The sequence below is a fragment of the Elephas maximus genome, chromosome 3 (assembly GCF_024166365.1).
Source record: "Elephas maximus indicus isolate mEleMax1 chromosome 3, mEleMax1 primary haplotype, whole genome shotgun sequence".
Taxonomy (NCBI): domain Eukaryota; kingdom Metazoa; phylum Chordata; class Mammalia; order Proboscidea; family Elephantidae; genus Elephas; species Elephas maximus.
Genome location: NC_064821.1, coordinates 115,853,200 through 115,878,969, shown reverse-complemented (window position 1 = coordinate 115,878,969; position 25,770 = coordinate 115,853,200). Strand labels below are relative to the sequence as shown.

Below are 25,770 nucleotides of genomic sequence, written 5' to 3'. Positions count from 1 at the left end.
TTTCACCATATCTATTCAATCTGTATGTTAAACAAATAATCTGAGAAGCTGAATTATATGAAGAAGAAATGGCATCAGGATGGGAGGAAGACTCATTAAGAGCCTGTCATATGCAGATGACTCAGCCTTGCTTCCTGAAAGTGAAGAGGACTTGAAGCACTTACTGATGAAGATCAAAGACCACAGCCTTCAATATGGATTACACTTCAACATGAACAAAGCAAAAATCCTCACAACTGGACCAATAAGCAGCATCATGATAAACAGAAAAAAGATTGAAGTTGTCAAGGATTTTACTTTACTTGGATCCACAATCAACACCCATGGAAGCAGCAGTCAAGAAATCAAAAGATGCATTGCGCTGGGCAAATCTGCAAAAGACCTCCTTAAAGTGTTGAAGAGCAAAGATGTCACTTTGAGTACTAAGGTGCCCCTGACCCGAGCCATCGTGTTTTCAATCACCTCTTATGCATATGAAAGCTGGGCAGTGAATAAGGAAGACCTAAGAAGAAATGATTCCTTTGAATTGTGGTGCTAGCAAAGATATTGAATATATCATGGACTGCCAAGAACAAACAAATCTGTCTTGGAGGAAATACACCCAGAATGCTCCTTAGAACCAAGGATGGCGAGACTATGTCTCACATACTTTGAACATGTTATCAGGAGGGATCAGTTTCTGAAGAAGAACATTATGCTTACCAAAGTAGAAGGTCAGCAAAAAAGAGGAAGACCCTCAATGAGATGGATTGACACACTGGCTGCAACAATGGGCTCAAGCATAACAATGATTGTGAAGACAGCGCAGGACTGGGCAGTATTTCATTGTGTTGTACATTGAGTTGGAACCAACTCGATGGCACCTAACAACAACTATTTACATTATGACATTTCATACTCAAAATAGTTTGGTGAGATAGATATCGGTAGTTTTGTAGATGAGGACACTGAAGTAAAGCTCTTGCTTTCAGTTTATAATATAGTTGAAGAGATGGAACACACAAATAACAATCTTTTTTTTTTTTAATCTTCTTGGGTAATTTTATAATTAGTAGCTTATTTTAAAGAAACAGAATCTTTAAATTACAATTAATTTTACTAATATTATTATGTCTGAATAATATTTGGAGGTATTTTATGGGGAATATTCTTTCCTGCATTCTGTTCCTATGCTTCTTTTCTCCCTTACACCTTTGGAGCCAGCGGCCTTCACTGAACAGGTAGAAGATGAATACAGCTGAGAACAAAGGAGTTACTGAATTTCAGAAGAGAGTGTTAAAAGTGCTTGTCTGCCACAATAGTCTGGAAGTCAAACACTTTGGATTCCTATGTATCAGGACTTGTTGGAAGAGAGGTTTTTCCTGGAATTTCAAAAGCTGGACATTAAGTATCAAGGATTAAACCAGGAGAAATGGGCATATTGGGATTAGAAACCATATAATTGAGAAGAGTGCTCAGTGATTTAATATCTGACTTCCCACCACTAAGGAAATAGGAGTTTCATCATATAGGAAGAGGGAATGCTTCAAAGCGAATAAGACTGGAGTATGGGTACAAATGGTCTCTCAGAATTAAAATCTCAGGGTGAGTGTGACAGAAACATCCAGATAGCTTTAATGGCATCCTTGATATGGAGCTTGTGCTTCTCCCAATGTACAACTCCAGAAGTCTACAAGCTTCCTAGAACATCTTTGATCCACAATTGGCATCTGAGCAACATGGCATTCATGACAGACTAACTGAGGGATCCCTATGAACATGGCTAGAGGGCCACATCCGAAGTTCCTCACAATACAGCAAGACTTGAGGAAAGCAGCCAAAACTTTCTAAGGTGAGCAGGAAGTGCATCTGAAGGGATGAGGAGGCAGAATGAGAAGAACATGAAATGCTGAATGCTGAATGATGAGTGGGCCTGGCAGGACGTACAGAAATTTTTAGAGGGTTGCAGTGAGTGTGCTTGACCAAGCAAGGCCAAGGATCAGAGTACATGAGGGTGCGTGTGCACACACGCACACACACACACACACACACACCATGCGGTAGAAGGAAAGAGAAAGCATAAACTGTTTTAGCCAAAAAGTAACTTGATAAATTTAACAAATACAAACTGCAGCCCTGTGAGCTACCTTGATACTAGTTATAAATAAACTTTAAAAGTTATATTTTTGCAGATCAGAGTTTGCACCCATGGCTATAAATTTAAACCTACTAAAAATTAAAAACATCTAGTGTTTCATAGCTTACAAAATATTTCACATATAACATTTGATCCTTATGACCAAACAGGAAGGTAGATATTAATATTATTATTTTCCTTACATGGATGAAGAAATCAAGACTTATAAAATTTAAGCAGCCTCTCCCAAATTTCTTAGCATTACCTGGTATAGCAAGAATCCAAATCCAGGCTTTACAAAGCTAAATCTCATACTTTTGCCACTATTCTGCATTGGTTTTATTTAATATTGATATATTCAATTTAGAAAACTAAATATTCAGTATATTCTTTCATTTGCATTTAATAGCCATAGGAAAAATAGAAAATTTCAGATATAGGTTTGATGAAATAATTTATATACACACACGCACACACAAATTGCTTAATTTCAAGTTCATTCATTCTTCAAATATTATTTACTGTGTGTTAAGAGCTGGGTAAACAAAAAAGAATAAGATACTATTTCTGATGTCACCAGGAATTCTCATTCTAGTGGAAAAGACAGGCACACAAACAATTAAAACATAACATGATAAGCCAGAGGATAGGGATGTATGCAAATTACTTTGAGAACCAAAAACCAAACCCAGTGCCATCGAGTCGATTCTGACTCATAGTGACTCTATAGGACACAGTAGAATTGCCCCGTAGAGTTTCCAAGGAGCGCCTGGTGAATTTGAACTGCCGACCCTTGGGTTAGCAGCTGCAGCACTTAACCACTATGCCACCAGGGTTTCCACTTTGAGAACACCAAGGGAAAAAAAAAAAACACTAATTTTACCTGAAATGAAAGAAGAAGGGAGGTGTCTTGGTCATCGAGTGCTGCTATAACAGAAATACCACAACTGGATGGCTTTAACAAAGAGAAATTTACTTCTTCATGTAAAGTAGGCTAAAAGTCCAAATTCAGGGCGTCATCTCCAGGAGAAGGCTTTCTGTTGGCCTTCTCATCAATCTTCCCCCAGACTAGGAGCTTGTCCAAGCGGGAACCCCGGGTCCAAAGGACATGCTCTACTCTGGCACTGCTTTCTTGGTGGCATGAACCCCTCTGTCTCTCTGCTTGCTTCTTTCTTTTATATCTCAAGAAATTGCCTCAAAACACAATCCAATCTCCTAGGCTGAGTCCTGCCTCACTAACACAACTGCTACCCATCCTCCCTCATTAACATCATAGAGGCAGGATTTACAGTCTACAGGAAAACCACACAATATTCAGAATCATAGCCCAGCCAAATTCATACACACATTTTTGGGGGGACAGAGCTCAGTCCATGACAGGAGGTAAAAAAAACGTTTCAGGAAGACGGTGATATTTGTAACTAAAATCTAAAGAATAAGCAAAGGAGTTTACCAGTATTTATGGCTGAGAACGTGGCTTGGGACAAGGCAAGGTACATTTCCAGAGCGTCTAGTAACTCAGAATGGCCGGAATATGGGAAAGGGATAGAGCAGAAGTCACTCTGTGTATATGTAATCATTTCAAAGAGTTTGGGCACAGGGCGTCAGGGCTGGTTTTGAATCAGGATAAGTGGCTACACAGACCTGTGTTTCACAAAGTGTCAGGACTGGAGAGCCCCACAAAGGTCCATTTGCAAGAAGAGTCCAGGGGTGGTGAGGGCCCTCGAGGATAGTCAGGAGCCAATGGAGTTGGGCTGGAGGGACATTAAAAGGCCCTGAAAAGGGGGAGTGGTGGTATAACAACAAGGAAAAATGAACTTGAAAAGATAAAACTAGAAGAAAAAGCAAATGTTGTTAATCAAGGGAGAGAAACAGGAGATTTTGAGTTTGAGTGCCTGAGTAAATAATATAAACAATAATCAAAGAGAAGTCATTTAAGGAAAAAGACATTTTCTATCAGTAAAGCAATTATCTGTAAATCATACCATATTTTATTATATTCATACTCTGAAATATCCCAAGGGACAACAGACATTTGGATATACAAGAATGTACAATATATATTTTTTTCAGGTAAGTATATTGAGGGTAAAAAAATAGTATCTTTTATAAATGACATTATCTATACATAGTTGTACAAAAGAGCAACAACATGTTTAGGAATTCTAGCGTTGCATGAATTTTATTTTTTTCTCAAGATTCTGAAATCAGTAAATCCACGGTAACAATAAATGGGATTTCTCAGGACATTAGATAGATTTTGTTGCTTAGTAAGAGACAAAAGGCAATGTCTGATGTAGTGCTGGAAGATGAGCCCCCTGGGTTGGAAGACAATACACAATGGCCACAACAGTGGACTAAAACACCAATGATCAAGAAGATGGCACAGGACTGAACAATATTTCATTCTGTTATGCATAAGGTTGCCATGAGTCAGAGCGGACTTATCAGCAACTAACGGCAACGAATGGACAAAAGACAGTGTTTTAGAGATGTAAGTATTTATGCACTGCCCATTAAAGCCTTATATAACAGTCATAAAATGACAAGAATAAGGTTAGGTAAATGTGCCTTTTTACTTTAATAGTTCAATAAAAAATGTCTACAATGAAATCTACTAAACTGAAGAGATATTTCACTTTTCAATTACAGTGATGATAACATTTATTGAGTTACTAGAATTATTTTAAGTAAATGGCATGCATTAGCTCATGGAATCCTCCCCACCCCACCCCCGAATATCCTATAAGATCAGAATTATTCTGCATATTTTACAGATCAGGAAATAAAGATTTAGAGAGACAAACTCGTCCAAAGTATCCCAGATGGTAAACTGCAGAGCTACAGCCTGTTTCAGATCCAGCTGAAGCTGAACCTTGCTCCTGACAACAAATTCTATACTACCACCTTCACATTTTGCCTTTATAATCAATAAAAAATATATTTCACTGTGACTTTTCCATACTGGTTCTATTAGGGGAAGCAGGATCTCAATAAACCAAGAGGAAGGAGAACCAGCATTTATTATGCCTCAACTAGTGCTAGCCTCTTGTTGCTTTGCATATATTATCCTATGTACTCTTCAAAGCAATCTTATGACTTAGCTATTGTAATTTTTATTGCAGTTGTTCCTCTTTTGAAGAAGAAACTGAAGCTCTGAAGGAAATGGAGGAAGCATTTAGCTTAAAATTATATAGCTTACTGGTAAACAGTAGAACCCAGAACTGTGTGACATATTAGCCAGTGTCCTGCCACTACACCACAATGACATCAGAGGAATAGATAAGATTTCTTTGGAGAATTCAGATCAATTTAAATGGAGTGGAACATTTGCATGAGGGAAAAGCAGGAAATCAGTTGAAGAGAATTTTTAGTGGAATTTGAAGAGTTGAAAGCATCCTGTTAAGAAACTGTGAGTTTATTTTTAAATAAGCAGTGGAGAACCACTGGAGATCTCTGAGAAGAAAAATTAATTCTGTAAAGAAGGCATTCAGAAAGGTTAATCTGGTAGACAGGTGAGGGAAACTAAAGGTGGCAAGACCAATGAATATAACACGTTAAGTTCTTATACACAGGAGAGGAAGGACAAGGAAAGAAAAGTTATATTTTCAATTGACAAAAAATTTGAATTAATTTTATCACAAATTTTTATTTTATCTTCTAATATAACTGGAGACAGTCAGCCCGGTTGAGTCCACCTCTTAATACCTCCACTGTTCAACAATATAGGTCTAAGTCTTAGTAAGCTTATATCCTCTACATATCAGTACAAGAATCCACAGTCCTTCCACTTCAAAACTGATTTTTGTAAGCAAGCATTTTTAGCTAGTTGATACTCAATTTACCTGTGGTATAAAAAAAAAAAAATTTTTTTTTTTTTATATAAAGGAAGGTGTAAGGCATTGTCTTGTAAAATGTATAAGATAAACAGTGGAACTATTTGCTAATTAAAAAGTTGTAGAAGGGTGTATTTCTTAATAATTTATAAAATTCTTTCTGAATTCACCAGTGGGTGTACGTGTCATTCCGACAAGGTCAGTGGCCCTCATTTAAGTGGCTACAAGTGTTTTATCCATGTTGTTCTTGTAAGGACTGCTTACTGTGATGGCCCACAACTTATTCTTGACATTTGCAGCCTCTTTCAAAGCTTCTCTTTTTGTGTCTATGGTACAAATGAATATTGGCATCATACTTCCATATGTGAAGTAAATTATTTTCAAAATGTTAATTTAATTTATACTACATTATGTGCAAGATATAGGCTATTTTTCATCTTTTTAAAAGCTTCATATCTCATCTAACCTGATGGATGAAATGGTAAATATACCTTGGCAGGAAGGCTTGGGATATTTTAAAACATGCAATTTTGCTTATGTAAACCTTTCTTACAATTCTCTAGTTTTTCAACAAAAAGAAAGGTATTTTTGTAGTCTATCAATTACCTCTGTTTCATTTTATCCTCTTGATTTGGCCAGTTGTTGTTGTTAGGCGCCATAAGTCATTTCCAACTCATTAGTGATCCCATGTATAACCGAACAAAAGGCTGCCTGGTCCTGCACCATCCTTACAATAGTAGGTATGTTTGAGCCCATTGTTGAAACTACTGTGTCAGTCCATCTCCTTGAGGGTCTTCCTCTTTTTCGCTCACCCTCTATTTTACCATGATTTGGCATAGAGTTCTTTAAAAATTATATATTTTGATCCTTCATACTAAAAATCTTATTTTATTTTATTGAGGATTACATGAGAAAACTATATATATCATGCCTACATGAGTTCCTGAAAAGATACTAGGCCCCCAGTCAAAAAACTCCTTTCAGAAGAAAGGACAACCTTTTACACTATTTGTAAAAAAACTCAATATCATTAATATTACATGAAAGTAAAATTTTAATGAAGATAATCCAAAAACAGATGCAGCAGTCCATCGACAGGGAACTGCCAGAAATTCAAGCTGGATTCAGAAAAGGACATGGAAAAAAGGATATCATTGCTGATGTCAGATGGATCTTGACTGGAAGCAGAGAATGACCAGAAAGATGTTTACCTGTATTTTGTGGACTGTGCAAAAGCATTTAACTGTGTGGATCATAACAAATTATGGATAACATTGTGAAGAATAGGAATCCACAACACTTAATTGTGCTCATGCAGAACCTGTACACAGACCAAGAGGCAGTCTTTTAATGAGAACGGGGGATACTGCATGTTTTAAAATCAGGAAATGTGTGTGTCAGGGTTGTATCCTTTCATCATACTTATCAATCTGTATTCTGAGCAAATAATTTGAGAATCTGCACTATATGAAGAAGAATGCGGCATCAGGACTGGAAGAAGAATCATTAACAACCTGTGATATGCAGATGACATATTACTTGCTCAAAGTGAAGAGGGCTTGAAGCACTGAGGAAGATAAAAGACTACAGCCTTCAGTATGGATTGTACCTCAAAATAAAGAAAACCAAAATCCTCATAACTGGGCCAGTAAGCAACATCATGATAAACAGAAAAAAGATTGAAGTTGTCAAGGATTTGATTTTACTAGGATTGCCAATCAACACCCATGGAAGCAGCAGTCAAAAAATCAAACATTGTGTTGCACTGGGCAAATGTGCTGCAAAAGGCCTCCTTGAAGTGTTAAAAAGTAGAGATGTCACCTTGAAGACTAAGGTGCCCTTGACTCAAGCCATGGTATTTTCAATTGCCTCATATGCATATGAAAGCTGGACAATGAATAAGGAAGAACAAAGAAGAATTGATGCCTTTGAATTATGGTTTTGGCAAAGAATATTGAATATGCCATGAACTGCCAGAAGAATGAACAAATCTGTCTTGGAAGAAGTACAGCCAGAATGCTCTTTAGAAGCAAGGATGGTGACATTTCATCTCATGTACTTTGCACATGTTATCAGGAGGAACTAGCCCCTGAAGAACATCATGTTTGGTAAGGTCAGCGAAAAAGAGGAAGATCCTCAACGAGATTGGTAGACACAGTGACTACAATGATGGGCACAAGCATAGCAACGATTGTGAGGATGGTGCAGGACCGGGCATTTCTTCGTTCTGCTACACACAAAGGGTCACTATGAGTTGGAACCAACTCGATGGCATCTAACAACAACAACAAATAAATTCATTTTGAAGTAATTTTGTAAATGTTCAAAATAAAACATCTCAAAGAATCATAAAGGTACCATTTGGATCATTATAATAGTTCATATTTGAAGAACAAGTATGGAACACTTTGTATATAGCATTATGCTAGATAAACAGTGTCATGAGAGAATCTGAATAGAAGAGGCTTCCCTCAGGAAATGACCAGTCAGTTGAGATCTGAAGACAGAATAAGAGTTAACTTGGTTAAGAGGGAACTTAGAGAACAGTGCGTGCAAAGCCTCCAAGGTTGTGAAGACCAATGTGTTTGGACATATAGGAAGTGAAGCTAGAGTGTAATGGTAAAACTGGACAGCCATGTGGGAAAAATTCTGGAATTGGTCTTTGTCCTAAAACATCTGGCAAATTAATAAAGTGTTCTAAATAGGTGGGGGTAAGATGATTAAATTTGCATGGCCAAAGGATGACCAAGGCAAGAGGGTGCTAGATTCTTTTTTTTATACATAAAATTATTTAATCATCACACCATTTATGTTAAATGAGTATTATTATGTTCATTTTATAGATGAAGAAATTATGATTTAGAGACTTAAAATAACATTCCTAAGCTAGAAAGGAACAGAAAAAAATTAAAAAACAAAGTAAAGCCATAATTTTGGTCTCATTCCAAGTCAAATGCACATGCCACTATACCACACATGTCAGAAGAATACAATTCTGACAAATACTTGATTAAAGTAATAATTTCAGCACCAGAATATTAAATAGCAGGAGAATGATATAGCTTAGACAACAAGGGGAAATAATAATCCCATGTCTTCTAAAATAGAAGACCCCTAAATACCCTTAAATATTTCTGCCTTATGATATGAACAAGAAATGAGTTTCTGAAAAATTAATCACTCTGTCCACCTTTGCCTCTGAAGCTCTTTTTTGTGGTCAGCATGGAGTGCACTTTAGCAAACACCATAGCCAGTCTCAACAGGATATTGAAGATGCGGGAAGCAAGAGACTACCAGCCTTGACAAGTACAAAAACCAAGGCCATCTTAATGGCCATATTCAGAAAAATAAGTTAACTCTTTTCATCTGCCTCAAATTGATCCTGAGTTGCATTTTCTCTGCCATTTTGCTGATTCAGCTGGGTGCAGAAGATATTAAGAGGCTGAACTGGTAGTCCCAAATACCTTTCCGTCTTGGAGAGGACTCACATAAAAAAAAAAAAAAAAAAAAAATTTTTTTTTTTTTTCATACACACTGACGATGTGATAAAGCGAAACCCTCTGGGGGTCTTTGTGGGGATATCCCCTCCATCAGTGGGGGCAGGGTGGGGGAGGGGGAAGGAGACAGAGCAAGCTAAAGTAATGTAACCCTGTTGGCATTCATAAGACAATTCAAATGACTTTGCTGGACCCTGGGTTTGTTGATAATCTGTAGCTGAAAATAATGCTTATTTTTTTAAAATAATTTCCTCAATTGGGAATAAGGTGTTTTCGTTAAATAGCAAGTCAGAAATTATAAAATAATTCTACTTCAGCATGATAATTCTTGAATATAAAACAGTCATTTTCAAACACAGCAGTCTGTCTCTGTTTTACATATTGGGGTTTTTTTGGAATATTTCACTTGAGTAAGCATTCCATAGTTATAAAAATGTTTGAGAACCATTGATGTAATGGTGATTGTGTTATCTTTTTAAAGTAGGAATTCAAGTAGTTTCAAAAGAACACCTATGGAGGTGTCAGCACTGAAAGATTTATTTACTTCCGAAGAATTTATTTTAATTAAAAATATTCCCAATTTCAGTGATTTCTTAGAACAAAACAAAACAAAAATTTCTTTGTGAAAATAAATTTAAGGTAATAAACTGTGGTTATAATGCAAAGTTCTGGGTTAAGTAGACTTGAACAAAAATAAAATCTAGAAGGTTTTGAACATTAAAGGAAATTTCTGGTTATAACTTTATAACTGATAGAAGTTCCAAAGTACATCAATTCCTAAAATCTTAATCACTCCACAAATCCTCCAGATTTTGATAAAATAAACTTTTATTTCATAACTACCTGTCAATGCTTGAGAAGATAAGAAATTCTCTTTCCTCAAGCTAAAATTGAATTGCTATTAAAGTTTACCTAAATTTCAAGGTGAATGTTACTTTTTCCAAATGCCCCACAACCTAAGGAAATAGTAGGGCATACCAACAAACCAAACTCATTGCTGTTGAGTTGACTTCAACTCATAGCAACTCTCTAGGACAGAGTAGAACTGCCCCATAGGGTTTCCAAGGCTGTATGTAAATCTTTACAGAAGCAGAGTGCCACATCTTTCTCCCATGGAGCGACTGGTGGGTTCAAACCACCAACCTTCCAGTTAGTAACCAAGTGCTAAACTACTGTGCCACCAGAGCTCCTTAGCAGGCCATAAACCAAAAACCATTGCCGTCAAGTTGTTTCCAACTCATGGCGACCCGATAGGACAGAGTAGAACTGTCCCATAGAGTTTCCAAGCAGTGCCTGGTGGATTTGAACTGCCGACCTCTTGGTTAGCAGCCATAGCGCTTAACCACTGCGCCACCAGGGTTTCATAGCAGGCCATAGCAAGGGTAATTTACTTTAGAAATTTGAGAAAATATTTCAACTCAACCAAAGAAGAGACAAATTATAGTCATCAGTACACCTGCACTTAACACTCTGCATGTTGTCTAAGTTAAAAAAGCCAGCAATAAGACCCAGGAAGGTCTTCGTAACACTGCTATTATTACCTCTGAAGTCAGCCCAGTTGAAGGCATTATGGTAAGGTAAGAAAACCATCTTTTAGAGTGTAACTGCTAGAAGTACAACTCCAAAGGTAGGCATAGATTGAAAAGAGTCTGAGTTCCCTTAGGAATGCACCCTCTGCGCAGCCATTTATAGTATCTTAACTGGCATAACTCAGTACCAGGAAATTCTGAAGGTGAAGGACTCTAAGAAAGGGACCACACAGGGGACAACTTGCAAATGCGTGTAGGCTTGGCCAGAGAAATCCACTGTATGCCTCCCTGGGTAGCTCAGGGCTAAAAAAAAAAATGCTAAAAAGTGCTTGAAACAGGTCCCTTAAAACAAACTCCACCAGTGGCTAACACCCTTCTGCTCATCTCAGTTAAACAAGTATAAAAAGAACAAGAATGTTTCTTCCAAACTGTAAAGCATAGTAAAAAATTATGGAAGAAATTAGTATTCAAAAGGAGTGAGTATGCATTCATGTTTTCTTTTCGTGCCAAAGAATAATTAAAAGAAAACCAAGATAGCAATACAAAGTGAGTCACTATAATGTATACCCAATTTTCAATCATTTGAAAATATATTTTTTCTTAAAAAAGAGGCTTTATTTCGCCCACAAAATTATTTATTTCCAGTAATTTTATATAGGAGTAAATGTTTAGTTTTATAAATGTGTGCTCTGTGTTAGTCAGTTATTCAATTTTCTTCATATTAGTGTCAATCTCTAGTTACACTTGAATATATTGGCTCCTTCTCCAGGGTTCTCCATTTAATAAATTGTTCCTCCATGTATCCAGTTGCTCATGCCAGAAATCTGGGAATTATCCTTGATACACCACTTTCTCTCACTAAACTCCTCCCACAATCAATTCAGCATTGAATCCCATAGGTTCTACAAAGTATGTCTCAGTTCTATCCGCCTCTTTCTGTTTCCACTACCAAACCCTAGCCGAAGCTACCTAATGTCTTGCCCAAACTATTACAAACATCTCCTCCCTAATACACTGCTAACTGAAAGATTGGAGGTTCTAGTCTACCCAGAGGCACCTCGGAAGAAAGGCCTGGAATTATCTTGCCCTTTCTTTTTGTAGGCTAACAAAAAACTGCTATTATTTTGTTGTTAGGTGTTGAAGCATAGTGACACTATGTACAACAGAATGAAACACTACCTGGTCTTGTGCCATCCTCACAATCATTGCTATGTTTGAGCCCGTTGTTGCAGCCACTTTGTCAATCCATCTGATTCAGGGTTTTCCTCTTTTTTGCTGACCCTCTACTTTACCAAGTATGATGTCCCTCTTCAGGGATCGATCCCTCCTGATAACATGTCCAAAGTGAGCAAGACAAAGTCTTGCTATCCTCATTTCTGAAGAACATTCTGACTGCACTTTTTCAAGACAGACTTATTCGTTCTTCTGGTAGACCACAGTATATTTAATATTCTTTGCCAACACCATAATTCAAATGCATAAATTTTTCTTTGGTCTTCCTTATTCATTGCCCAGATTTTGCACGCATATGAGGCAATTGAAAATACCAGGGCTTGGGTCATGTGAACCTTAGTCCTCAAGGTGACATCTTTGCTTTTTAACACTTTAAAGAGGTCTTTTGCAGAAGATTTGTCCAATGCAATATGTCATTTGATTTCTTGACTGCTGCTTTCATGGGCACTGATTGTGAATCCAGGTAAGTGAAATCCTTGACAACTTCAATATTTTCTGTTTATCATGATGCTGCTTATTGGTCCAGTTGTGTGAATTTTTATTTTCTTTATGTCAATGTGTAATCCTATTACTTTAGAAGTCTTATTTAAATGTTTGCTAACCTGACAGGCTACATAGCCTTCATTTTATTCACTCTCAGTCCCTCATTTTATTCACTCTCAGTACTTCTGTATTTTCCACCTTAGCTCTTATCATAACTTGTAATTTTGCCTTCCCTGGAATGATTAAATTTTTAAGATTCATCTACCCCTTTAGACTGTAAGGTCCATGAAGATAGGGGCCACATTTATATTCAGTTTTGCTTATCATAGATCCTAGTACATAATAAGAGTTTGATAAATGAGAATGAATGAATGCATGAACTTGAGTGTAATTTATTAAATCTAGAAAAAGTTGCAGTTTCTTATAGATATGGGAGATTTTTTTTTTATTCTAAAAGTTATCCAAACAATCTACATAATGAGAAAATATATATTGTTCTGGTTTCTTTGATTTACAAACCAGAGGCATTGTTATTGAGTCGCATAAAAACACTAGCATAGTTCTTAGACTTACACGAGAATTTCACTTTCTCTTAAATTCAGTGAATATGAGAGAAAGGAAAGATGGGGCTACAGAATCAACTCCATGGCAAAATTTTCGTTCTTTCTCTTTTTAAGTTATGCTGCAGTTAAGAAACAACTCCCCAAATATCAACACAGCAATAGTTTATTTCTTGCTCATGCATGTGTCCAAAGTATGTGTGCAGGACAGCCTATATTTATTATCCTGTAGTTGTTTAAGGGCTAGGCTGAGAGAGGGTCCATTATGATGCCTGCTTCTACAGTTGCTGCATTAGAGGAGAAGCAAATAGTGCACTGGGCTCAAATACTTCTACTCCTCACTTTTACTCCTATTTGCATTGACCAAAGCAAGTTATACGGTCATGCCTAACTTCAAAGAAGGTCTCAAAGGTCTAGTCCTATCACGTGCTCACAAAGGAAAAAGGAGAAGAAACTGATGGTGAACAGTACTGGTGACTACCAACCATTTAGAGGCATTCAGAAGCATAAGTGAAATTATTTCTCCATTCATTCAATAAGCATTTTCTCTGCACTAGGCTGTAAGCTAGTTTGGTAGGGATAAAAACCAAAGTTACCCTATATATGTGTCAGTGAAAGAGATAGCCATTTAAATAACTACTTAAACAGCAAAGCTAGGAATGAATGGTCTACGTAGTGAAGTATCCCAAAAAGACCAACTTAAAGTGACCTTTAGGGGATAGAACACAATTTGAAGGTTTAATCATTTAAAAATAGTAGAGAGTGTTATTAAGGAACTCTAAGGTTTCATTAATCTATATTCATATATTTAATATATTTTTCATTTAGCCAAACACCCTAAAAAGATGTTAGCAACTTAACAGTGATCTTTACTTAGCTTAAGGGTATATTTCTTACTTAACTCACATCTAAAAGGAGAGTACAAAACATTTTGTGTAACATCCTAGAGTTATTGTTACCTTCATTTTCAGTGTAAATACTAGGAGCTATTATTCCATTACAATGCGAGTTCACTACAATGTGAGTTCATCAGCCTATAACTCTTGAATCCTAATACAATGTTCTATCTTATGTACTAAAAAATGCCATATTATCCATTGTTAACAATAATATTAAAAACATTATATGACATTTAAAACAAAAAAAATTATCCATGATACTGTAATTCGACTACAATGTTCTTTTTTCTGTATTCTTTTCTTCACTATGATCCTGCAAGGAAATTCTACCAGGAAAAAGGAGAAGGAGGCTAAGAATATATTTCAGTCTAAAAATTATGGCTAACTTTACATATGCAAAGAAGAGACGTTATCTGTGAACTTTGCGGCTTTCCTGATCAGATGCAGAGTCAAACGGAGTGACAACTCCACGTGTAAGACTGACTGCAGAGAGACTGAGATGTTATTCAGTTAGCAGGTGCCTTTATACTATGTTTTGGGGACTGAATACACCCTGATTTATAAATGGTAGAGAATATAAATGTCTTGCCAACCTGGCTTGGCTCAGCAAGTGCATTTAGGGTAGGATACATAAAGAGTGTTTTGGGGACTAAAAGGTTGGCATACATTCATTTATATTTAAGAAAAGCAGACTTTAAAGCAAGTCTATACAAACTTTGCTCTAACCTTTTTACTCACCAGAACATTTTAGACTTTAAGGTAAATGCATCCTCAATTACCTCTTTTTCCTCTAGTTTTTCCAATATTAGGTATTTTCACAAATGAGCATATACCACATCCAGTACAAAATGTGATTCTGTTAATCCACATGTTATTAATAAAGGTTACTTTCTTTGCTTTTCATATCATACATAGCAGTGCCAGTAGTTTCTTCCTTGGTCAAATTACAAAAGTATATCAGGTTTTGCACCCACACTGTGGGACTGAGCCATCGACTAATAGGTTCTTGTCAAACACACTAGCGAATTGAAGTCAGCCAGACACAGGGTTGGAAGAACAGAAAGGTTTATTCACAGTTTGCAAACTGGCAGGCAGGATCTCGTGACCTAAGGCTGAACCAGGGCAGATTTGCTCCTTTTATAAGGAGTTATGCATGAACAGTGAGGGGAGGATCTTCAGTCTTGTGATGCGTGCACAGTCCACATAATTTTAGTGAATGGGTTTTTGCACAGGGCTCTAAAAATACTGTGCACAGCCCTTAAAAAAAATGGCGACGGCTAGCTACTGTCACCCCAGGAAGGTCATATAGCAGGTAGATCGGAGTCAGTGCGCCTGTGCCTCTGCCCTTTACCAGGAGAAGAGAAGAAATCTGGCGATTCGACTAATCATGATAAGGTGCTGTAAAAGTTGTAACAAAAATGTAGCAAGAGTAGACTTTTCTGAAAACCAACTATTATGGGATGGTTAATAGCGCTTACTCCTTTCATGACTGCCTGCTTCAGGATCCCTTGTTTATACCCCACTCTGGGGTCCACTGTGGTTTTTTTCGGTGGCTTGCTTTTTGTCTGCAGGAAGCAAACCTTAGTTATGTGGGGGTAGGAAAAGCAAGCAAGCAAACACAAAACACACCTTTTACTTATAATGCATGTATAAATAACAGCTCATTCAATAAAATTAGATATTTTGAAAGACAAAGCAGGTATCGTTATGAAGGTAAGTTGAACCCTGGACTGGTAGAGGCTGACATCTTGTCTTAAAGTTTAATACCTAGTCTTAGGACATTCGGATTTTGTCATGTAAAATCGTGTGTGGGATTATATTCACAGATACAGAAATATGTTCCGTTCTATCACACCCACGAGCCCCAGAACAGTACACGGAAAACTGGCATGAATAAGAGCCATTTTACAAATGAGAAGCATAGCTAATGTGCTAATTTAGTCATGGTGGTTTTTCTTCAATTTTAAACATTGTTGCTGCACTAAGAAGGTATAATTTGCATTCTAAGAGGATTATTTGATGTGACTATGTAGGTATATTTTGTTTTAGTCGATATTTTGTTTGCAAATATTTCTATACTTCATTGTTTATAAAATAAATCTAAATTTTAGGAGATTTACACCATAATTCAAAAACTGTTTTATAATTGTTCAAATATGTTTTGGCAAGAAGTTTTAAATGTCTTGCCTTAAAATTCCCAGTAACCAAAGTTTCCCTATAGAGTAAAATTAGAATTTTAGCATTAGAAAAAACATTAAATAAGAAATATTTATTTCAAACTTGTCTCATGACAGCTATCTAGCAGTTAAGAGGGAACTTAATATTTAAAAGAACTCTTCAAAATATAAACTTGTAATACCAAAAAAATCACAGAAATCAGTCAGCCTCACAAATTCCAATTCTACTATATTTTACTTTCTGAAATAATGTCAGAATATTTTATGGAAAGGCCTAATATAACTCTATTCTTTTTTTTTTTTTTTGTAAGAAAATACATTAATTGGTTCTCAATGAAATTATTAAATTTATGAGAGTCAATTTGTTTGAAATGAACTTAACATTTCTCCATTATTCAATATTCACATAAAAAAAGCTAGCAATATACTAAAAAGATCAATAACTTGAAATATTTTAATTTTTGCTAAAAAAGATATAGTATCCAAATTTAGACTACTTTGACATTAATGAAAATTAAGTCTATTCCATATTTCTTAAAAGAAGAAAGCCTTTTGAAAATAGAATACTTAATAGATGTTACATTTATAGCATTAGGCTCTGCCTAGACACTCAAATTAAACTGGAAAGATAAAGCAAATGTCCAAAAATCTTAGGGCAAATAAAACTTGGTCCAAAAATCACACAAAAATGAGAGGAAAAACAAACGCATTTTGGTTGGTGCCATATTGACTGCCTACATTAATCAAATTTATTGGACTAAGGATCCTCTCCCTCTTTCACTCTGCTCACATACAAACCTATTGCCTTCAAGTCATTTCCAACTCATAGCGATTCTATAACAAGGACAGAGTAAAACTTCCCTACAGGGTTTCCAAGGAACGGCAGGTATATTCCAACTGCTGAACTTTCGGTTAGTAGCGAAGCTCTTAACCTGTGCTCCACCGGGGCTTCTGCTCATATATAAGACTAATAGTTCCAGTGGTGCGGTTTTACCTGCACAGGTTGGAAGCCAAGAGATCTGGTTCTATTTCTGTTTCTTCCACTCACAGATATGTGACTTCAGAGAAAGCACTTAGCTGGGCCTCACAGTTTCCTCTTTTGTAAAAGGAGGCCCTTTAAAGTCCTTTCTAGCTCTGAAGTATTATAGACTTGTGAAATGGTATGATTGTGTGTACACATGTGTATATGTGTTTGTGTGTGTGTGTGTGAATTATGAAACAGAATGATTACAGCTGTATGTGTACATAGGTAGGTACGTATATGGCCAATGTTCAGTAATAGTTACCCTAAGGACATTGACAATATTTAACATTCACTTGAAGTTTAAATAGATACTTCATTTAATTACAATAGCTTTATAATTGTCTTAATAAATTAATCACACTTGGAATAGGGAAGATAATTTTTTCATGTCTTGAATTACATTGACTGAGAGTAACACTGGACCTTAAACAGCAAATATTCAATGTGATAGGAGTTCTCCAAATAGGTGTACCCAAGGTACACCTCCAACCAAAACAACTTTTTATATGACGCTTACTAGTGGTAAAAACCAGAGACATTGGTAGTTCAGTGGTAGAATTCTCACCTTCCAGGCAGGAAACCTGGATTCAATTTTTGGCCAGTGCGTCTCATGCGCAGCCACTACCTGTCAGTGAAGGCTTGCGTGTTGCTATGATGCTGAACAAGTTTCAGTGGAGCTTCTAGACTAAGATGGACTAGGAAGAAAGGCTTGGCGAACTACTTCAAAGGCTGATCCCCAACCCATCATGGAGATGGCACAGGAGCAGACAGTGTTTCATTCATTGTACATGAGGCCCCCATGAGTTGGGGGCCAACTCCATGGAGCTAACAAAAAGTAGTAGCAAAAACTACAAGGCAAATGCATTAGATGCAGAACATTTAAATGGTTACTACTCAAGAAGTCTAATTATTTGCACTTTTTAATTATTTTAATTATACTATCTGTGTCACACTCGACAGCACTGGGTTTTGGGTGTCACATTAATTCTTTACACTTTTAGCTTAGTGCCCATTGCTCACCTTTTTAGTGCAACAAACGTCTTCATAACACTTAGGCTATATCTCTATACAAACCTTATTGCCTTTCCTGCCATTATCAATAATTTGATAATACAGTCAGCCAGCCATAAAACATTTTGCCATTACACCAAAGTAGTTTTATCTCTCTCAACATGATAATAGCATTAAAATCCTGTATATTTTTTTCTTGATGACTTATGTCAAACAGCGTTTTCAACTTTTTTCCAATGTTCTCTTTTGCTAGCTCTCTTTTCCACCATTCCACCTTCTTCTCTTTCTCCCTATGAAAACTTCGTAAGTGACAATACTTATACTGTTGGTATGTTTATATTTTTTCTGAATAGCTGCCCTTTGTCTATAATTAAAACCAATACCTTCTCACTTAAAAGTAATATGAGAATAAGTGAGAAGCTGTCACTTACCTCTTGAATACCAGGAAATTAAATTTTCTCCTTCATCTGTGCAGCGCACACACACACATTTACATACATATTACACATTTACCTTGTTCTTAACAAATTTGTTATGATGTTATCTTTGTCGTGACATAACTGGCTCTTGGTGTGAAATACATTCTCAACCTTACTGAACCACATGTAGAGCAAAAAAACCCTGGCACAACTAAAGAAACTTATCTTTAAGAAACCCATAAATGAATTCTTTAAACAATGGATGCATCTACCCCACTGTTAAAGTTTTAAGCAGTACAAGTCAGTGCTAATATAAATTTCAGTGCTTTATCCCTGGTAACTTCTGATGCTTTCATGTGTATTAAAGTAAAATAATACATCTATATAGAGATTTTAAGTAAGTTTATCAAGCAGAGAACAAAGTAATAAAAATGGGTATACACAGGAAATTATCTGTTTTATTAAATTTATTTAATAATTTTTCATGTATCTTTGAATGACAAATTATAATTTTTCTATTATGGTTAATAATTTAAATAGCATATATCACAACCCTCCTTAGCTTTATTTATAAAATACATCATCACAGTTTCAAAGTAGACTTGACAACTGTTGAATCAAAAATTGTGTTATTGAAATTCTCCTTAATGTGCTTTTATATGACAGAGCCTAATAGCTTATGAAATGCTTCTGCCATGAATTAATTATGCCAGGAAAATAAACAACAGTGTGTTCTGTGCCAATATTAAGTGTTGGTCACAGAAGTAATATGGTGCATTGCTGCAAAATATGTAAAAAAAAATATATGTAGATCACTCTAAAAAGCTGATTTAAAATATAAATTTTTCTTTATTCATTGCTAAGTAATTCTATGATGTACAGATTTGAGTTATTTAGCAAATATCAAAAAGGGAGCATGGTATGGAGAAAAAGGTACGAGAGTAAAATCTGGATTTTAGGCTTGGCCCATCACTTTCTAGTTATGTGGCATGGATATATCACTTGTTGTCGTTGATTCTCAATTTCTAATCTTTAAAATATTGAGAATAATGCTTCTGACAGGATAATTTTAAAGTAAAGCACCTGACTCATAGTAGGTGTTTGGTAATTGGAAGTCGTTACTATAATTATGATGACGTGTTATACACTATGGTAAGAGAAACAAGATGACAACTGATGGTTCCTGCTCATGAGAGCTCATAGATTTCTGAGCATGTTGCCAGAATTCCAAAATATGAAATAGATATATTTGACTATTTTAATGGCATACTTTACAAAAAAAAAAAAAAAAAACTATGCCGTGACTACACACACAGACACACACACACTAACAGAAAAACTGGTTTGTATCAAAAAGTTTATGTTGGATACTTCTTATAAATTGACCACACCACTTTTCATGTACTACTTTGTCTCATTATTTGTTATGTACTAGAATCAAAAATTAGCAATTATTACTATGTCTATCTTACAGCATTGAAAGAGGCTGATTTATATTACCTAAAATTTGAAATTTGATTTACAGTGTCACTTCTAATTTTGAGTTTTCATTGACAATGCACAGTTCAGCATTTTAACACGTATGTGACACGTACTATCTGCAAATCTCCTTTTTGGTTTTGTGCTTCCACAGAATAGAATATAAATTGTTACAGTATAGGGTCAAATTACTAGTTTAATATTAAAATTTCACTTTTTAACCCTAAGACATTAAAAACTCTCCATTGAAGACTGATGTAGCCAAAGTGAAAACTTCAGGGTTCTCAGAAGATTCTAGAATCATCTCCAATGTGTCTTTCCTTAGTGATATGAATTACTTAATGGTACACTGGCTTGGCAAAAACTAAAGGTTTATTCTGTGCCACAGATCTGACCTAACAGTTTCTTCAAAGTCATCTTGAAAATTCTGTAGACTGACTAGACTCACCCAATAAAGAATGGATGATACTCTACAAAACAATTAGCAGAGATAATGAAATGCTCCACATATGGGGTTGGGGTATTGGTGTGGTTGTTAAAATCTTTACACTCAATAAAGAGTATGTATTCTCAAAGTGAAGAATTTTAAATATAAAATGGTTCATTAAGGAAAAACTGTACTAAGAATCTAATGATGATGTGAAATAATTCAGTGATAATTATCAATAGTTGGTACTCTTTGTGTCCTGTGTTAAGGAGGGTGTGGAATAAAGTTAATCATATAGTACAATGTATGATTCATTCTTTGGGGTCACAGTCATCCAGAAAATAAAATTATAGTACCAATAGGTATCATTTTGATACATCACTTATCTTCAAGATTTCAAATGTTCTAAATAGTGGGCATTTTAAGTCATGATTCAGAGAACGGGTTTTTAGATCAAATAATTACCATGTACTATGAACCGAAAATAAGAGGAAGCTACGAAATACCCCCTGAGAATTAACACCCATATTATTATGTGGTTAATATATTTATTTAGTGGCTTTCAGAAAGAGTAAAACTTCATCATGATATTAACCCATATCCTCATGATTTTTTAAAAATCCAAAGCAAACAAAAATACAAGCACCCAAAAATGCTTTATGATCTATATTTTATAAAGAAAACAGGAAAATTAAAAGCTTTAAAAAGTGGAATGTGACTTTAAGAAAATTTCAATGCCTGCCTAAAGCAGTGCTAAAATTCTGAATAAAATGTGACTTCTTTAATTGGATCAGGTTTGCTTTTCTTTGAGAAGTTGTTTCTAATTCTGAAACTGCATATGTGCAGGCACACGTGATGCAGAATGTAAGGGTTGCCATGGTAAGTACACGTCTTTTCTTGGACAGCCAAGTTAAAAAAAATACATAAAGAATGCTCATCTCATAATATGTCATGGAAATTGACTCTGCTTTCCCTGACATTTTAACATATTAGTATGATGTAATGCAGCAAAGGACAGAAATAGCCCACATTTAAAAACTTAAGCCCATTCAGATGACTTATAAAAGATGGAACAACAACAACAACAAAAAGACAGTAACAACAACAAAAAAATCTCCAAGCCAGGTAACTTTAATTACACATTGAGTCTGGATGCAAGTTCTACCTCCACTTAATTGTGAAATAACTAGACCTCATGACATTTCACAGGCCTAGCCAACTCTCCAGGAGTCCAAACACAGGCATCAGGACATGGCTAAACATCATTTTCAACATAGCTTTTAGTCTCAAGACTTCTATTTTTAAGGAAAAATAAAAATCGTTCTTACACCCCTAGTTTCTTATTCTCTCCCGAGTGAGATCAATGGTTTCCAACTGGTAGTGACTATGTTCTGCTCTGCTGTCTTTTGCAAAAACATCTCATGGTGGATCCTGTAGAGTCCGAGGAAGTCAGCTTAAGGACACCTGGATGGAGGCGTGACACTTGGACTGGGGAGGTGTCAGAATTCTGTCGCGAATCACAGCAGGTTCTGAGGCTCTGGAGAACCCACGTGTTCAGGGATTGCAGAACTTTTCTACCGCCTATCCCAAAGGAAACCCCTCATTTTAAGTAGGGGGGTGGCCGGGACTGGGCTTGGGTGGAGGCGGGAGAGATTGGTGGCTTTGAAAGAGAAATAGCAGATTTCAAGTCCTTTACAGGTGCTTTACCTTTACCTGTGCTTTTCTTCCCTCTATTCTCTCCTCCAGCCAACTTTATTATTTATTCCTCTTACAGGAGGAGGACTTGAGCAACCTGGAGGCTGAGGATCTCATAGGCTCAGCCTGGAACAAAGAAAATCGAGTTCCTAATACTGTATCTCTCGGGTTGGAGGGATCACGTGTCCTGCTTTCGCTGGAATGCACTCTTCTCGCCCACGCTATAAAATCTCTATTGTGCTTAGAAATTTTGCCCAGGTTAAAATATGCTCACAAACAAATTGCTTTTCATCCATCAAGAGAGCTACATCTCAGCGTACACAGGTACACATATTTACGTGCTGACCCAGTTACCACTGCAGGTAAATTGGTTGTGTTCAAAGGGTGCTGGGAAAGTAACGGAAAAGAGCAGGTGGAGGATCCCTGTATCTCACCGGTCCCTTCCCCCCCTTTCTGAATCCTTTTGAAGGAGAACTTTGAAATGAACGTGGGAGTCGCAGATGGTTCCTTTCTGAAACCCATTCCCTGGAGTTGTGAAAGTGACCCCTTCCCTTCTCCGCCTTGCGCTGCGCCCTCTCGCCAGCCTGCTCGCTTTGTGAATTGGTGGGGAGGAAAACAGCGAGGGAGGAGATAGGAGAGGGCGGAGGCGGGTCCTTTATTCGGCCCTGATGGCCAAGAAGTAGTGTAATGAAGCAATTTTGTAGACATTTCCGTTATTATGAAGTCACACTGTTTGAAAAGGCATTCTATACAGCTCCCACCCCCATCCTACTTCTTGACTCTACAAACATAAAGACTAGAAACCTCCGCTAGCCAATCTAATTGTCGATAAGCCAGGGTGCCATGATTACCGTAATGTTAAATGTGCCTCCCTCCTTCTTTCCACGTAGGACCGGAAAGACGTCCTGCATGCTTAACAACTCCGAGGTGAGGATGCACGATGCTGAAGGGGGCCCAGCGCTGCTACGGGGAATAGAGCAGGTTCACCAGCTTCGCGGTGCAACACAAAGGAGATGTGTAGGCATGAGTTCTCTGGAGAGGGGGAGGGAGGCATCGTTCTCCTGACTTCCAGAGAAAGCTTTCGCTCCACCGTTCCCCCACTTCTTTCCGTCCACCAGTCTTTCGGGCTCCACCGTCCCCCCTTTCCGAAACCCCACCCTTTCTCTTTGGTCCCCAATAACATAAAAATCTTCTAATTGTGTTTTTCAAACAAATAGACACGAAGGCAGTAATACAACATCTTCCAAGATAAAAAGACAAGTGCGACCAGCCACAAGTGTGTGTGTGTGTGTGTGTGTGTGTGTGTGTGTGTGTGTGTAGAGCGATCGAACAAGCGCTTGATCCCTGAGACACGGCCGGGGGTCGGGGGGGGGGGGGAAGCTACCTGGAGATATCCAAGATAATAAAGAGAAGCAAAGCCTAACCTCAGCTCGACAAACGGTCCAGCACCAGCGTTCAACACTCGTTCTTTACCTTTCGCTTTCTCAGCATGTAACCCTTTAAAGTCTCCTGGCAACCCAGGCCACTCGGTGCTCCCATGCACCCACCCGGCTAGCACCCATTCCAAATGCCCCGAAACCTACCACATCACCGCCACCGCTGCCGGCAACCGCACGAGCAGCTGAAGCGAGCGCGGGAGGCTTTCGCTCTCCCACCCCCGCCCCCGGCCGGCCGCTAGGGTCCCACACCTCACGCGCCCACGGTTGCCGCTGCTGGAGGTGGCAAGGCACCCGCAGCCCCCTCGGCCACCAAGCAAGAGTGTTCTACTCACATCGCAGGCGGGAGAAACTGCCCATGAGGTTCCCGCGAGCGTCACTGGTGCAGCTGTCAAGGGGTTATTCCTTAAAGTGTTCCGGGGTCCGCAGTGGAGAAGGTGCGAGGGTCCTCGGAGGAGGAAGAGAGCGGCGGAGGAGGAGCTGGAGGAAGAGGAGGAGAAAGGGGATTCCAGGCAGGAGCCACGTTAGACCATGATGACAGTGCCCTTCAGGTAGACGGCTGGAGAGCTTCCCGCGGGAAGCAGCCGAGGGGAAGCCCGATGCGCGGGTAGGGGAGGCAAGAGCGCGTCCACTCCCCAGCCTCCGCCAGCCCTGCGCGCCGCGCTGGCGACCGCAGCGGTAGCGGCGGCTGCGGCGGCCGCGGCGGCGGCGGTGGCGGAGGCGCAGCTCCCTCCCCACCCCCAGAAGGCTCCACAGACAATAAATCCTGGGCGGAGAAGAGACGAAATGGAAAAGGGAATCTTGCACCCAACTCCGTAACCCCCTTTGTCGGCTGCGGCACCTCTACCGGACAAGGATCCCCGGGGGCCGGGACGCAGCGGGCAGCTCAGAGGGTTCGTGCACTCTCGCCGCTGCAGGCGGCGGCGGTGGCCGGAGTGGGAGTCTGCAGGTACCGCCGGTCACAACCTGCTGTCCGGGGCTGGGTGCCCGTGGCTTTACGCCCGGAGTTCGCCCAGAGAGGGAGCCTCCTCGGTGCAGAGGCTAGGCGCACAGGTGCCGGGATTGGCAGGCGAGGAGGCGCCGCTTGTGGCTCTCCGCTGTGTCTCCCCGCCCCCTCTTCTTTCCCACCCCCTTTTCCGACGACACCAGCTGCAGCTGCTTCAAAGTGTAAAAAATGTCAAGGAGATTTTCCGACAACAAAAGGGGGGTCCACGGCCACAACCCTCAGGCCGTTTTTGCGATTTTGGCCTATCCCTCTGACCTCTACTCTTGCTCCCCTAAATTGTGACAAGAAAATCCCAATCCGGCCGAGAATTGAAATGCTCGCCTTCTCCTGGCTCCGACACAGGCTGTTTCTTGAGAGTGGAACGCCAGGCCGAGCTCTCTGGGCTCCTCGTGTCTCCCGCGGTGCGCGAGGCAGGTGGCACGAGGCACGGCGCCCGGCAGCGCTCGGCCGCCGGCTCCTCCAGCTCCCGGACGGGCCGGGGACGCTGGGACAGCGCAGAGTCCTGCAGCGCAGGCGACTCGCCGGCAGAAGCGGCTCCGGGCTTCTACGCCTCCCTGCGCGCCCCTCCACCGGCACCAGTTTGGTGACGCTGCGCTCGTGGCTCCTCAGGCTGCTGCTTCTGCTTTCTCAGCAAAGAGGCGGCCAGGAGCGCCTCCTCGGGGTTTCCTCCCCCGCCCGCCTTTCCTGCTGCAGGTTGTTGGCTACCAAGGAGAAAAGTCAGTGGTTGCAGGTCGGGTCGCTTCCCGTCAGACGTGGCAGCGACCCATATGCCTGCTCTAGGTCCCCTTCTCCTCATTCTGAGGCGGGGTTGCTACCCTGGCTTTGTGCAAGAAAAGAAGGGATTTCTCAACTTTCCTTCATCCACCGCCCCTCCTCCAGCCAGCAACACGCTCTGTCTCACACTCACACACACTCGTTTTTATCTCACATAAAGACACACAGA

The 25,770-nt window shown here is 38.9% G+C and overlaps 1 protein-coding gene across 1 annotated transcript in view; it reads right to left on the bottom strand.

Annotated features, from left to right (window-relative positions):
* The window catches only part of LRRC7 (leucine rich repeat containing 7), a 617,060-nt gene extending 592,545 nt beyond the window's left edge, over positions 1–24,515 (bottom strand). Inside the window, exon 1 of the mRNA XM_049879569.1 lies at positions 24,157–24,515. Within this exon, the coding sequence (XP_049735526.1) occupies positions 24,157–24,158 (2 nt within the window). The 5' untranslated portion in view covers positions 24,159–24,515. The remainder of the gene's footprint in view (positions 1–24,156) is intronic.
* Positions 24,516–25,770: the final 1,255 nt, after the last annotated feature.